General features: G+C 38.1%; 1 protein-coding gene across 1 annotated transcript in view; it reads right to left on the bottom strand.

Annotated features, from left to right (window-relative positions):
* Window positions 1-3,880: 3,880 nt before the first annotated feature.
* LOC103514655 (pancreas transcription factor 1 subunit alpha-like) overlaps window positions 3,881-16,057 on the bottom strand; it is a 22,886-nt gene continuing 10,709 nt past the window's right edge. The window contains exons 5-7 of the mRNA XM_026827399.1: window positions 5,274-5,448; window positions 5,051-5,223; window positions 3,881-3,909 (exon numbers count right to left, since the gene is read on the bottom strand). Of these exons, the coding sequence (XP_026683200.1) occupies window positions 3,881-3,909; window positions 5,051-5,223; window positions 5,274-5,448 (377 nt within the window). The remainder of the gene's footprint in view (window positions 3,910-5,050; window positions 5,224-5,273; window positions 5,449-16,057) is intronic.

Below are 16,057 nucleotides of genomic sequence, written 5' to 3' on the forward strand. Positions count from 1 at the left end.
GTCCATCGGGAAGTTCAGCACCTGGACGATACAGTCCGGGACCAAGACGCGACAGTTCTGCACTGGGAGGTGACAGTCCAGCACCAGGAGGCGACAGTCCAGCATCTCCTGGACGCGACAGTCCTGCACCTGGAGGCTACAGTCCATCTTCTTCTGGACGCGATAGTCCATCATTTGGCGGCGACAGTCCAGAATCACCGGGGCGCGACAGTCCATCACTTGGCGATGACGGTCCATCATCTGGAGGCGTCAGTCCAGCACCTGGACGCCACAGTCCACAATCTCTCGACCCATTGGGCGAATTCATGCGAAATCACCTGGACGCGATAGTCCATCATTTGGCGGCGACAGTCCAGAATCACCGGGGCGCGACAGTCCATCACTTGGCGACGACGGTCCATCATCTGGAGGCGTCAGTCCAGCACCTGGACGCCACAGTCCACAATCTCTCGACCCATTGGGCGAATTCATGCGAAATCTCGACCTGTCCACCGCGTATACTGGAAATAATCAACAATTGACGAATAGATTACGACAGTGGGCCATATCAACTGGGACGGAAGGAGAAGGGCTGACAGAGCTCCTTGGGATTCTGAGACAGAAATGGCCACATCTACCGAAAGATGGCGCGACGTTGTTGAAAGGATCGCGACAATAAATCAATCTAATCATGCATTCGTTTTTGTCTAGAATATGAATTTCCAAAGTTATTTTTAACGGAAGGAGAGGGGCTGACAGAGCTCCTTGGGATTCTGAGACAGAAATGGCCACATCTACCGAAAGATGCCGCGACGTTGTTGAAAGGATCGCGACAATAAATCAATCTAATCATGCATTCGTTTTTGTCTAGAATATGAATTTCCAAAGTTATTTTTCATTATTATTTTTCGTTTGTTTTCCATGTTATTTTTTATTATTATTTTTCCTTTGTTTACGAGTTATTTTTGAGCATCATAAAAGGCTGCATCAGTAAGATTTTTCACTTCTCCCCCCCCCCATAATTTCTAACAGCCACCATGAGTTTATGATATTAGTACCTATGGTATTATTTGTGAGACTTTTCAATGTTAAAGAAACCTAAATAACAGTTTGGGATGTACGAAAATTTCATGTTACGATTTCATATTAGCTACCTCACATTTTGTGTTCTTTTATTTATTACTTTTTGTGTTTTTGACGACTTTGACAAAATACATACTGGCAAACAGCCATGGCAAAAGGTTGAAGAAGAAGAAATGTTTACACTACATAATTAGGTATAGTCAATAGGTAGGTACGTGGAATTACCTCCGTCACTTAATGTTGGATATCCTACCTACATGTACTTTTATGTAGGAGTTAATTAATTTATTGTTCAATGAATATATATTTAGATATTTCATAGTTAAAGTTTCTAATTTTATTAATGACATTTTTAGAATTAATCATTTGCTTAAGTTAAGTACCTAGCTAAGTGCATACTTCACTGTAGTTACTTACTCGATCCCATGTGTTGGACTACAGCAAGTGTTTACATCATTTTAACCATATTTGTTTAATAGTTAACAATCTCGTTTAGATAGGTACAAGTTTAAAATAGGTAATCAGACCGTCATTATTCAGACAATATGCCCCTGGTTTATTTTCTCCCAATCCGCGGAACTGCGGCTCAATGTGCTTCAAATTGTCGTACTCTTTGTCATTGGCTATGCCGCGAATTTAATCACAGGAATAAATAGAATAGAATAGAATAGAATAGAATAGAATAGAATATACCTTGTTTATCCTGCCAGAATGAGACTGAAAAGTCCCTTTACTCCCGAGTTCAGAGATCGATTGCCTCAGGGTGCTCAGCAAGCTCGATCCATTCCGTTCTAGTTTGTGATTTGCATAGTTATTGGTCGCCTGTTTCTGGGGTTCTGAGCAAGATCGCGTACTTAGGCATCCAAAAACCATGTTAAAATTTGAAACAAAAAAAATTAGACCTGAGACTATTTTTTGTCGAAAAAGATTTGACAAGATATACGAGTGTTGCTCTAAAAAACGCTAATGGCCAACCTTCCAAAAATTGACTTCGGTGACTGAATTACTAAAAATTAAGCAGGAATCCATTCATCTTTAAACGAGTCTTTCTAGCGGGATTTGAACCAGCTTTGGCAATCCATTAGGCTTACAAGCGGGATTCATAAGGCTACCGATTTGCCACTTGGATTCCAATGAATTTTTGTCACCAAAATAAGGAAAAAATATCCCCCGTAAAGAAATTTAGATCAGTATTCCATTTTACTGGTCCAATCATGGTTCCAATCGAAAATTGGTGAACTAAAAATCCTAACTGAAGAAAAATAAAATTGGCTACCTTTTTATCCAAAACACTACAGGGCACACCAGTTTAACTTTTGGTCCTCGAAAGAATTTGGACTGATCCGATCGAAAAGACAACCGGAAAACCAGACATTCTAATTGAAAATTTTCGACCACCCTTGTTTACACTTAACAGTTATATCGATCCCCATTTGTAGAGGATGATAAAGGAGAGAGATTAACATGGGGGCGGCCTAGGATGACCTAAATCAAATTCCACTACAGAGTTTCGTTTGGTCAAATTGTCCTCAGAAATTGGGTTAAATTGTCCATAATAAAAGGTCCTATTGTCCTTAATACTCTGTTCTTTTGGCCTTTTCTATCCTACATCGAAATTACTTGGGAAAATTCCTCTTTTTCTTCTTGTTCCGTCTACATTATTCAATGTAAATTTTGGGCCTACGGCAAAAGCACTTTGGTAAAAATGAGAGACTACGAGTAGGTATTATTGAAAGTTGTTTGCAAATTCAGAGATGGTCTTGGTAGAGACTATTTAGGAATATTGGTGCATTACAAGTTATTTTTTCCAAGAGGCACGGAAAATGTTGTTACAGGTGTTCCGTTTCCCAAGACAAGGGGAAAAACACTTTGTACTGACTCACTTGCACGATTTTTGTCATTCTGGAAAAGTTCCCATGCCGCTTCCCCCTGTTGGATGCGCCATTTTGCGCTGGTTCTTCGAAATTGCTTTAATTTTCGCCTCGTACTCGTACCTTTGCTAATTTTGGTTTCTCTGTTTTGGGGAAATCTGCATCAGTGGAGCCTAGCTGTGTGAATTTCAATTTCAGGGCAATTTTTTAGAGACGGAGATTTGATGATTTGTAAAATGTAAATAGGCACTAACCTTTAGGCAGTCTCAGCAAACGTCTGTAGTTTGTGATAGATAGTTTTTAAAATGGCCCAAGGAATGTAAAATTACATAGTTATAGGATAGGTAATCTCAGTTAGGTATATATGTATGATTGTACGCCGCACCGTATGCTTAGATCTTTGAAAGGAAAACGACGAAACAGAGGTTTTATTTTATTTATTTATTTATTTTTCAGCTTAAACACATGTATAGGTAGGTATTAGATCCTAGCAAGAGTACCTGGTATTATTGTAGCTTCATGTACGGACAGTTGCCTGATTTCTACAAGGAAAATGATAGTTTAAACTCCGTTTAAGCTTGAGATTTCTTTTTTTTTTTTACCTGTTTTGTTTAATTGTGTTTAATGTACCTAATAAAATGGATATTTTATCCGTGAATTTGTAAAAAAAAAGATCGGATTAAGATTTCTTAATCCGATTGGCTGATTTCGGCTGCTGACTGCAGTGGCCAGAAGAAAAACTATACCAGTATAAACAAGGTATATTCTATTCTATTTCAAAAATTTCAGCCAATCAGATTGCTTAGTCCAAGAGTTTTACTTAAACGGAGTTTAGAACAAGAAATTTTTATTTGTATTTATTAAAGTGAAACAAGAAATTGACTTTTTCCGTAACCCTATATCAATTTGTAAGTCAGTTCAGGGATTCGAAACCACAATACCCTCGGTTACAAATCCAATGATCCAACAGCACTAACTGTGAAATTTTGCAAGAAATTGAGTTGTACCCGTAATCTAACACCTAGAATTGAAGTTCATCATTCTCCCCAGTAGACAAACAGGTATCCCTATATTCCCTATCCTCCCACCTCTAATTAATCGATTAAATTTAGATTCCCAGATATTAGGTATTAAATTAGATTCCCAGACACATAGACACAATGATAATGCAATTTATCATTATCAAGTGTTTCAAAAACACGAAGACAAATAGACAATATGAGCGATGATCTGAACAAATTGCTCCCTGGCGGTCTGGGTGGTTTCGTGACGGTGGGAATAATTAACTCCCCATTCTACATCTAATTTGTTTCGCTTCTCAATGTTATTCTAGTGCAGAAGAGGTTCTGCTTCAATTGGAACAGCTGTAAATTCTCGCTCCCCATGATAATGATAACATGTACCTTAGGAAACTTATTCTCCCCACCCCTCTTCATGTAATGATCCTTGTCGTTTGCATGTCGTTCATAGTAATAACACTGGAAGTGGAAAGTTCAATTGAAACTTTGGGACTAAAATGGACAGAATTTGGGGGGCTAAAGTGGACAGAACCATCCATAAGGCAATTCCCCTTTTTGCTTGATGCTGTGCAAATAGAGAAGGAAATGTGGTTGCCCCCACCCCTCTTCATGTAATGATCCTTGTCGTTTGCATGTCGTTCATAGTAATAACTCTGGAAGTGGAAAGTTCAATTGAAACTTTGGGACTAAAATGGACAGCATTTGGGGGGCTAAAGTGGACAGAACCATCCATAAGGCAATTCCCCTTTTTGCTTGATGCTGTGCAAATAGAGAAGGAAATGTGGTTGGGTGGAAGAAGAGGCTTGGTATTGAGAGAAAGAAGACTAAAGGAAATGAAGATAGAGGAACAAGAACCTAGAACACCGAACGAAACCAATGTCAAGAGTGACGTGTTAAGTGTTAACGTGTATGAAGAAGACCAGTGCCAGTGCCTCTTTGAATTTTAACTAACTACAAAAATAATAAGTGAATTCCATATTTACTATTAATACCCATATTTATCTGGAGAATAATACTCTGATTGCAGTTCTAAAAGATGTTCTGTCCGCTGCTAGCTGTTGTACCAGGCCAAAAGTAATGAAATAAGAATAAGCTTACCTCTGACGATAATTTTCTTCGGTTCTTCCTTGGGCGGTTGTCGGTGTACCTTCCCGCTGACCGAGACTTTGGTTGTTCCCTCTGTGCTGACATTGGTTCTATCGTGCCTCACCAAGTCACTTAGAAACTGAATATATCCGATGGCCAACTTCAGAGTGTCCACTTTGGACAGCCTTTTCTCGTATGGTAGGGTGGGAATGTGCGCCCGGAGGCCTTCGAAAGCGTCGTTGATGCTTTGCACGTGCTGACATTGGTTCTATCGTGCCTCACCAAGTCACTTAGAAACTGAATATATCCGATGGCCAACTTAAGAGTGTCCACTTTGGACAGCCTTTTCTCGTATGGTAGGGTGGGAATGTGCGCCCGGAGGCCTTCGAAAGCGTCGTTGATGCTTTGCAAAATTTATGATCCTGGACCTCTGATCTCTACACAATGCCTACTTAGATATTCGAGATTAAGTCAAAACCACCATGCAAAGTAAGGTTTGGGAACACGCAAAGATACTTTTTTGAACAAACTTTCCTTGTTGAAAGTATGAATGGGCCCTAAAAGGTCAAAACAACTTTGCCCACCTCAGACGTCTCAGTATCTAGATTTCCCACTGAATAAGAAAATAGGCAAGGTCAAAGGGCAGTTGGTATTTAGGTGCCCCCAAGGAAGTGGTCATGAGTTAATATTTGTGGTGAAACGAAAAAGCTATGGTATCCAATAATTTTGCCAAAATATTATTATTATTTAGGCCCGTCCGTCACTCACGTTATACGGGTGTCGGAAGGGCCTAGCCTGCGCAATCCAGGGCTATTGTTTCAGGCCAGCCACACACATGACAGTAGTCCAAGCCTCTTTGGCGATTTTCATGTGTGTGGCGGGGTTCGACCTAAGCTCAAACAAAGAAGAGGCTTGGTATTGAGAGAAAAGAGACAAAAGGAAATGAAGATAGAAGTACAAGAACCTAGAACACCGAACGTAACCAATGTCAAGAGTGACGTGTTAAGTGTTTACGTGTATGAAGAAGACCAGTGCCTCTTTGAATTTTAACTAACTTCAAAAATAATAAGTGAATTCCATATTTACTATTAATACCCATATTTATCTAGAGAATAATACTCTGATTGCAGTTCTAAAAGATGTTCTGTCCGCTGCTAGCTGTTGTACCAGGCCAAAAGTAATGAAATAAGAACAAGCTAAGCTCAAACCCGCGGTCTCCCACTTACAAGGCGCGCAATCAACTACGCTAAAGTTACGGATGCAGGTGGACATCTAAGGCACGAGCATATCACCAGCTTATTATTTGCTCCTAGGTCAAGGCACCTACAAGTGATGTGATTCATTGATAGTGTCCATCTATGGTCAGCATTGGTAAGTGGTAAGCCATATTGGGCAGAGTCATAAATACGCTCTCCCTGATAACAGAGATAAAGTTCTCTACAGCCTCTTCAATCTTCATTCTGACAGTGGCGCAGTGTGAACTTTTCAAGGGGAAGCTATAATTAATTAATTTCTTCTAGCCTGGAAGGTAGCGCGCTTGCCTTGGAAGCCAATCTGCTGGTGGTCTTAAGGTGAGTCCAAACATAGTTGACGAATCGACATCGATCGACGGCCGCCGGCCGGTCGACTATGTTTGGACTCACCTTTAGAATCCAGATTGACCAATCACTAATTAAGTTTGCCCGATCTTATCGATCCCGAATGCCCGATATTAAACCCATAAAACCTTGTTTAGACTGCTGGGGTAAAGGGACTTTTCATTTCCAGTCTCATTTTAGCAGGATAAACAAGGTATAAGTACAACAAGTAGTTCTTCATTTAGCGTTAAGTGAATAACAAGAAAGGCAGCAAGTGAATAACAGCGCCGCGGGCGAAATTTTTGATAAGTTTACAACATTCTATATTCTTGCATGGGGAAGACGCCACTGGTCCTCTATTTTTCTCCTCAGCCTATTCATTTTCGATATCGCACATTTATAATTCAATCTACAAATACATAGATATAAGATCGTATAGTATAGGTTGCGCTGTATATGTGGCGGGATTCGACCTGAGCTCAAACCCGCGGTCTCTCACTTACAAGGCGCGCAATCAACTACGCTAAAGTTACGGATGCAGGTGGACATCTAAGGCACGAGCATATCACCAGTTTATTATTTGCTCCTAGGTCAAGGCACCTACAAGTGTGATTCATTGATAGTGTCCATCTATGGTCAGCATTGGTAAGTGGTAAGCCATATTAGGCAGAGTCATAAATACGCTCTCCCTGATAACAGAGATAAACTTCTCTACAGCCTCTTCATTCTGACAGTGGCGCAGTGTGAACTTTTCAAGGGGAAGCTATAATTAAATAATTTCTTCTAGCCTGAAAGGTAGCGCGCTTGCCTTGGAAGCCAATCTGCTGGTTTTCTTAAGGTGAGTCCAAAATATAGTCGACGGCTGTCGATCGATGTGAATCAACATCGATCGACGGCCGCCGGCCGGTCGACTCACCTTTAGAATCCAGATTGACCAATCACTAATTAAGTATGCCCGATCTTATCGATCCCGAATGCCCGATATTAAACCCATAAATAATAATCATAATAATAGTGCTTATTTATACTGCTCACATAGGACTGAAAAGTCTCTTTACTCCAGCAGTAGGCTACTACTATTATTGTGGTCAAATTCTCAAATTATATTGAGGATAAAATTCCATACCTCGGCTGGGATTGAACCTACGCCCTCCTGTTTACCAGGCGAGCGCCTTGACCACTACACCACCGAGGCAGGCGTGGTAGCCTGCCTCGGACCACATGCAGGCTATGCAGGAAACCACCCATAAAACCTTGTTTAGACTGCTGGGGTAAAGGGACTTTTCATTTCCAGTCTCATTTTAGCAAGATAAACAAGGTATAAGTAGGTACAATAGGTAATAAATAGTTCTTCATTTAGCGTTAAGTGAATAACAGGAAACGCAGTAAGTGAATAACAGCGCCGCGGGCGAAATTTTTGACAAGTTTACAACATTCTATAAAATATTCTTGCATGGGGAAGACGCCACTGGTCCTCTATTTTTCTCCTCAGCCTATTCATTTTCGATATCGCACATTTATAATTCAATCTTAAAATCCCTCCCATTGATCATGTCCGGATCAGAACCGTCTAATTCGTACATCCTGCGATCCCTAAACCGATCTAGATATGAATCGGTCGGGTGTTTGGAAATCAGGAGGTTCAGTTGAAGATCTACGCTGGGATGTGGGTTACACATTCAAAATGAATTGGTTGAGACATTCAATGTGGGACCGAGAGAATGGAAAGATGAAAGTTGGAGGAATCATATCATAGGGCGACAGAGGATGTCATGTCTGTTACACCTGTAACAAAAATTGAAACTAAATGATTCATGTGTGACCCCTAATATCTACAATAGAACATGGGTACCTACATTATTTACATATGGTACATCGTCGGGGTTACAACTTATTGTATGTTCATTCATAATGTGTCTTAATAAATGAAATGAGCGAAACGAGAACCTGTGTTTCTATGTAACATTATATTTTGCTGTGAGCGCCACACATATAATATCTGATGGTGCCTGGGTAGAAAAGTTGTTAAAGATCCTCGGAACCGCTTTCACATCACCTATGCGGAAATGGAAAAGTTTGGTCTGAAAATTTTCTCCTCTGCCGAAATTCGAACCCAGCACCTCAGGACTGAGAGTATGTTTAATCACAGAGGTGGGCCAACCAAAGTGACCTGAAGTGGAAAAACTGGACGTGTTGTGAACGTGGGTATTAAATAAACAATATAACAATCTGTTTAGGTGTTTAAATGAAACACCCAATGTATAATAGAGGACAAAGAGTGCACGTGTGCGAGGGAAATACATACAGGGTGGTACGTGACATAAGGGACACGGGGCATGTGCCCCTCACGTTCCGAGATAGGGCCGATCTCACCACTGAGAATAACATAGGACATACGGTTTTTCTGATCTCACCACTTTTATAGGCCGACATTTTTGGATAGGAACTTGGCCTTTTTTTACTTTCTATAACCCTTACGTATAGGGAAATGAAAAATTATTACAATCGGTCCATTCATTTTTTTTTTTTTTTTTTTTTTTTTTTACATTTTTTTTTTTTTTGGGGGGTTTTTTTAAAATGGGAAAGGGGGTTTCTTTTTTTTTTTTCACATTTTGTGTTTTTGTAGGGGTTTGATTTACGCCAGTATTTCCTAAAAACTGAAAACTCTCTGTATGGTAAGATCGGGCATTATCGAAGTCTGACGAACAGAATTCCTAGAATGACAGGGAAAAATAGCATCGTGGATATTACCATCTCCATCTCCAGTCTCCACTTTTCCTGAAATTCTTAGAATTATTGTTGCAGAATTTCAGGGTGAAAATCTGTGACTAACCTGTGCAACAGGAAAGACGGTCAAATCTGCTGGGACTTTACCCAGGATGCATTCCAATAGGGTTTCTAGACTTTGCATTCATCCGTCTTCTTAGAAATAAAGAAATAATGTAATAGGTATGTGATAATCTGATAATACCTTCTTATAGGCATGCCAGCCAGAGCAATTGGTTGGCAGAAGAAATGGAAGAATCTTCCTATGCTTATGATGTGAAGTGTTAAACTGGTATTTATATTTACGTATCCTTGATAGTAAGTAGGTTTGGTATAAATCTTCATATTTTATTATGTTGATATTTTCTAGTGATGATGATTCTAATATTTCTAATGATGTAGATTGTGAGTAGGTATATTCGAATTTTATTACAAGAGTTAAACTTCTCACTTCTTCTATTTCCAATTTTATTGTTGTTGTAGAGCAGCGGTTCCCAACCTTTTTTCGCCCGCGTACTCCTTGGGTACCTGGATTTAATCTCACGTACCCCCGCCACCATCATAATGAGTACCTATTACCGGTAACCCATACTTCAGTACCTTAAAGTCAAAATTCAGGACTTTTCTGGACTGTGCTGCACTGATAAGCCGTCAAAATTTGCCTTTGTCCGCCATCACATTTTTTTTTACCCCCGGAGAGTCTCTCGGGCACCCCCGGTTGAAAATCGCTGTTGTAGAGGCTTCAGCTGTAGCCGGGAGCTGACTAATTCTCACTATACTTGTACTTCTGTTAAGCTACATTCACTTCAAACACTCGATCGAAACTCTGCCATTAGGACCCTGTTAACCCCTATTAGCCTAATATAAGTAATATCTAAAATTTGAATTCCTTCTTTTTGTTTTCAGGTAAATAGAAATGACCATCATTCGAAAGGTGGACCTCATCCTCATGCAAAGCAAAACTAAACCACCCACCTCAAAAATAGTGATACATAGTTGATGATAATGTTATTCATAGAGAAGATTGTAGGTATGTCTTCTTTTCGGAAAACTGACCAGAAAATTGACCACTACTCCAATGGAAACTGAATGGACCAGTGGTCAATTTTCCATTGGTCAAGTTTCCCGAAAGGAAAACACACCTTGTCCCTACAGATGTCTGTGGCTTGTAAGGAACAACGATGTTGCTTAATCTGTATGAGCACTGTTGTTTCAATCTGTCCATTTTGTTGTTGTAGTGGTTTCAGCTTTAGCCGAATGGCAATGGGAGAATAAAGAAAAGACATCTTTTTATATCAGCCATACACCGGGGTGATGGTCTGTAGGCAGGTGTAATTAGCTTTCCATTTTCAAGGGGTGTTCATTTTCAAAAGCGCTGGCTTTGTGAGTAGAGAGAAGTGTGAATAATATTTTGTGAATAGGGTTTCAAAAAGTTTAGATTCTAAAGTAGGTTTAGTCTGGCCAGTATGTACAATTCAGATTCCTAATGGACTTTGGTCGCACGGGTTCAATGATACTGCCATTATTTATATTGTATTTAACTTCATTGACAGTAAAATTGATCACTTGTAATCAATCCCATATTTTTAAAATTATAACTGTGGGATTCACCAACTTAGTTTTTAGCCCCTAACAGCCTGTTAGCTTAACAAATACAAATCAAAAGGAACTCAACACGCTGTTAGCTTAACAGGTGTTTTAAGTGCTGAAAAAATGTTGGTGAAATCCTAACTGTTTGTGTTGAGTGAGGGTGGAATGCATAGTTTTGAGAATCTACTCAAGCGTGAACCGAAGTTCAATTGTCTCCGTGTTAGGTACTTGAATGTTTTCTGTCCACTATGAATTCGGACGTAAATGTCACTCTGAAAATATTGAATGTAAAATAAATACCTTTTTCGCCTTTTTGTTTAATTTAAGCGATCGAAACGAATGTAGAAATTGTATGACGTAAGTACTGGTTTAATTGTAAGTCGCTTTAGTTTTTACAAGACTTTTTTCTTCTTCATACTTCTATGACTGATTTTTTATTATACATAATTAGTATTATAGAGATTTTTTATATAATCATTTAGTAATAGATCAGTTGCGCTTACTTGGGTAATGTTTCAAAGTCATAGAGCAGGAAAAATGAGGACCAACGGAATTTTTCTTTTCTTACGACTTTTCCCGACATAAATCGATTAAAAAAATACCGGTAAATCGTGAACTTTGACGTCACGGCATACGCCCCCGTAGGCGATGACGTCACATCAAATTTCCCGAGCAAAGCTCCCTCGCAGGCACATTAATGTGTTTGTGCGCATACGTTTCTGCGCATTTTTTTCTGCTCCTCCGCTAGCGCGCTTGCATAGTGGCGCTACCTAGCGGACGAAAAAAACAATGCGTAAAGTCTGACGTCACACATCTTTGAACTCTTTCATTAGAACGGAAAATGAAAATTGAATTTTCGAACTTTTATAGTTATTTTTACGGAGTTTTGACCTCAGATTTGGATTTTTCCCAACTTTTTACATAGGACTAGACCATTTATTTATAATTTTTACCCATTTGCAACTGCTCCATTTAGGGAAATTCATAGAAATCAATTTTTCTGTTTTTGTTTGTTTATGTTTCTGCGTATTTTTTTCTGCTCCTCCGCTAGCGCGCTTGCATAGTGGCGCTACCTAGCGGACGAAAAAAAAACAACTGCGTAAAGTCTGACGTCACACATCTTTGAACTCTTTAATTAGAACGGAAAATAAAAATTGAATTTTCGAACTTTTACAGTTATTTTTACGGAGTTTTGACTTCAGATTTGGATTTTTCCCAACTTTTTACATAGGAATAGACCATTTATTTATAATTTTTACCCATTTGCAACTGCTCCATTTAGGGAAATTCATAGAAATCAATTTTTCTGTTTTTGTTTGTTTCTGACGTCATGTGGAAGAATAAAATTGATACCTTGTGCATTTTTGATTTTTATTTTCTAATAATAATTCCCCCTTCCAGTTGGCCTCAAGCCCTCAAGACGACAAAAAGCAATGTACCTAACACCTTTCGTATTTAAATGTGTAGGTACTTCTATTTGGAGATTCTTTCAGGCTAAAGGAAGTAGTGCCTCCAGTAAATCGAGTAGTCTGTTAGGTACCATACTAACATACTATAAGGTAGAGAATAGGCAGTAAAATAACGAAAAAAATAAAATAGGTAGTAGGAAAATTCCAATTCGTTAGAATCTCCCTCAATATGCGCGATATTCACTAAAAAGTCCCTTGCGAAATAAACAAGACATACTATAAGGTAGAGAATAGGCAGTAAAATAACGAAAAAAAAAATAGGTAGTAGGAAAATTCCAATTCGTTAGAATCTCCCTCAATATGCGCGATATTCACTAAAAAGTCCCTTGCGAAATAAACAAGGAAAGTAATAAAACCATGTAAAAAGAGGTGAACGACCTTGGAATCATAAAAATCACGAATCACCTTGTAGTAAATTTCAACGTCCCGTAGTATTTTCGACCTTGAAATCTCATTGATAAGCACGAAAACGAAGATGGCCGCTACAGACGCCATGTTGGGAATGCGCATTTATCAAAGTTTTACTAGCGCGAAATTTTGAAAATTCAAATTTAACGATTCCACGAGGATAGCTGACAAGAATATTTGATTTTTTTGTTATTTTGAGGATAAAAAGGTCAGATTATTTATCCAGAAACGAAATTCAAAGTTGTGTCTGGTTTAAAAAAACTTCTTGCTATAGAAAACTACATTCCAAATTTACTAGTACATAAATTTTTAGTGAGAAATTAAAGACCGGAATTTGTGAACAAGCTTTTCAAACTGCCGTGTTCTGCGATTTGAAACTGATTTTCGTGGTACTGAACTAGTTGGATAACTCACCAAAAGTAAGTTATTACCTTCTTCTTTGTATAAATTTTCCTGTGGTTTTGACTATGGCCCTAAAATAGCGTGGTTGTTAACCTTACCATTTCCATTTTACTTGAGTATTTTGCATTCCCAGGGGGGTTCGAAAAGTACCCACCATATTATAAAAGAGGAAAGAGCAGTATTTTTTTATTTTTTTGCAATTTAAAGTTATAAGCTGGGGACTTAGCAACATAATGTTTTACATTGTTAGGATTGTTTTAAATTTATCAATTTCATTGTAGGCACCTATTTAATGTCTGAAAAACTTTTTAACAAAGGACAAAGGTGTATACTTTTTGCCCTCCTATGAAAGTACCCACTCCATGTGCCCATTTTGACAAGTTAGTTTGCCCATAAGGAAAGTAGTCTAGAAATGAACCCAAGGTTTTTTTGTGATGAGAAAACTTTTTCTAAATTCAATGTACCTAAATAGGTAAGGTAACTTTAAGGAATGTCCCCAAAATAGTAGAAGATACCTTTATCTACCTTTACATAAGCCATTTTTTTACATACTTAAGCCATCAGCTCACATTTTGTAACCTTAAATTTCAGCAAACAAATTTTCAGATAGGACTTCCAAAAAATTAATTTCAAGTAAGTAGGTAACTGAGTAAATATTATGAATTTGGTTCTTTGTGACTTACCTACAGTTAAAGTTTCCAAGTGAGCCACTTTTAAAGTGTAGCTAACCCTCAATAATTTTTTAACCCAATGGTAGGTACCTACTTAATATGTATCTTAATAGCTTGTGGTGTAAGCTTCCAATAAAACCAACACCAATGTGACTAAGTAGTAATTAGCTTACTATTATTTTGTATGCATAGGTAGCTACTTATATTACTGCATCTTTGAGGAGGTAACATTTAAAATCACACAAATCTATTTTGAGCTTATTTTGGGATCGAAGACCATTACCTAAAGGTCCACATATAGTCGACGACCGTCGATCGATGTGGATCGACGTCGACCATGTGTGGAGGTATGGACACACCTTAATACTTTCAAAACAAAACTTGTGTGGTTTTTGCTTGAAAGAAAGTAGGTAATTCGTATGCTCTAGTTTGACACCAAAACGATCTTTTTCAGCTACCCCAAGACGCAGCCAATTTTCTCAAGAAACCCAAAAGACAACATGGACAGAGAGAGAGAAATCAATATCCGTCGTCCGAGTTGGAGTTTGGAAATTGAACAATTAGGTACATCTGGTACGCAAGTATTATACTTGATTCTATCTTTGTGTAAATTGCATTGTAGGAGAGTTGGAGTTTGGAAATTGAACAATTAGGTACATCTGGTACGCAAGTATTATACTTGATTCTATCTTTGTGTAAATTGCATTGTAGGAGGTTTTGTGAATTTCAGACGGTAAAGAAAGGGAACTTTGCTGATTGGGCTTTAAAGTTGATCAAAGGTCGAAGGTTATTTCCGCGCGCCAACGTTACGTGTCCGTGTTTATGTTGATCAATGATCAATTAAAAATCTAGATTTGGACTACCAACGACGTAATATAGATAGGTAGGTGAGTGTTATTTTGCATCCACCCTCGTAAGCAAAACGTAAAAAAAAAAATTGCCAAGCTTTTCGTTAGGTAAAATTTACTGACAAAAAAAAGCTTTAGTATCTTACCAAATCCTACCCACAGGGCTTGAATGGTAGAGATTACCTGAGGCAGTAATTTGCTGTTTTGTAATTTCTTGTAGGCAGGTATTTGTGTACATTGACTAAATAGATTGTAACCAGAATACATTACTTTCGTTATCATAGGATAAGGAAAGTAAAAAAGAGTCCGTGAGTAATAGCAAATAGTTAGTAATGATTGATAAATATTCCAACCATATTTTGCCAGAGGTGCCAGAACATGAAGATTGTAACCAGAATACATTAATTTCGTTATCATAGGATAAGGGAAGTAAAAAAGAGTCCGTGAGTAATAGCAAATAGTTAGTAATGATTGATAAATATTCCAACCATATTTTGCCAGAGGTGCCAGAACATTTGTTGTGGACGTTGTGGTAAATTCTTCTGATATAGACATTACCGCGAGTAGAGATACGCTAGGTGCTTCAATACTCAATCTATTTACCTACTGATTCAATAAAGACCACTTGCATCCCACCCTAAGCACGTGTTAAAACACATCTAGGTAGGCGCTAGGTGCTTCAATACTCAATCTATTTACCTACTGATTCAATAAAGACCACTTGCATCCCACCCTAAGCACGTGTTAAAACACATCAAGCTTGTAGACCAAATTATAATGTAAACAACGCTTGAGCAGATTTGAATTAAAATACTATCATAATACCCCTTCAAATTTTATACAGGGTGATTGCGTTCAATGCTTCGTAAAAATTAGAACGCGATTTTTTTTTTTGATAAATTTAGGATTGTAGGTATCAAAGAGCCTGTTGTAAGCTGACGATAAATAATAAGTAGAAAATAATCAATAGGTAGATAGATAGATACCTATTTAACTTTATACGTCTGACTCAGACTCTGTTTCTCGTAACTCTCGTCTAAGTACTAAAAAAAGAAAAAAAAAAAAAAAAAAAAAAAAAAAAAAAATTTTTGTTTTTTTTTTAGATAAATTTAGGATTGTAGGTATCAAAGAGCTTGTTGTAAGCTGACGATAAATATTAAGTAGAAAATAATCAATAGGTAGATAGACTAGAATACTAGATAGATACCTATTTAACTTTATACGTCTGACTCAGACTCTATTTCTCGTAACTCTCGTCTAAGTACTAAAAAAAAAAAAAAAAAAAGAA

Source organism: Diaphorina citri, unplaced genomic scaffold (genome assembly GCF_000475195.1).
Source record: "Diaphorina citri unplaced genomic scaffold, Diaci psyllid genome assembly version 1.1 scaffold44, whole genome shotgun sequence".
Taxonomy (NCBI): domain Eukaryota; kingdom Metazoa; phylum Arthropoda; class Insecta; order Hemiptera; family Psyllidae; genus Diaphorina; species Diaphorina citri.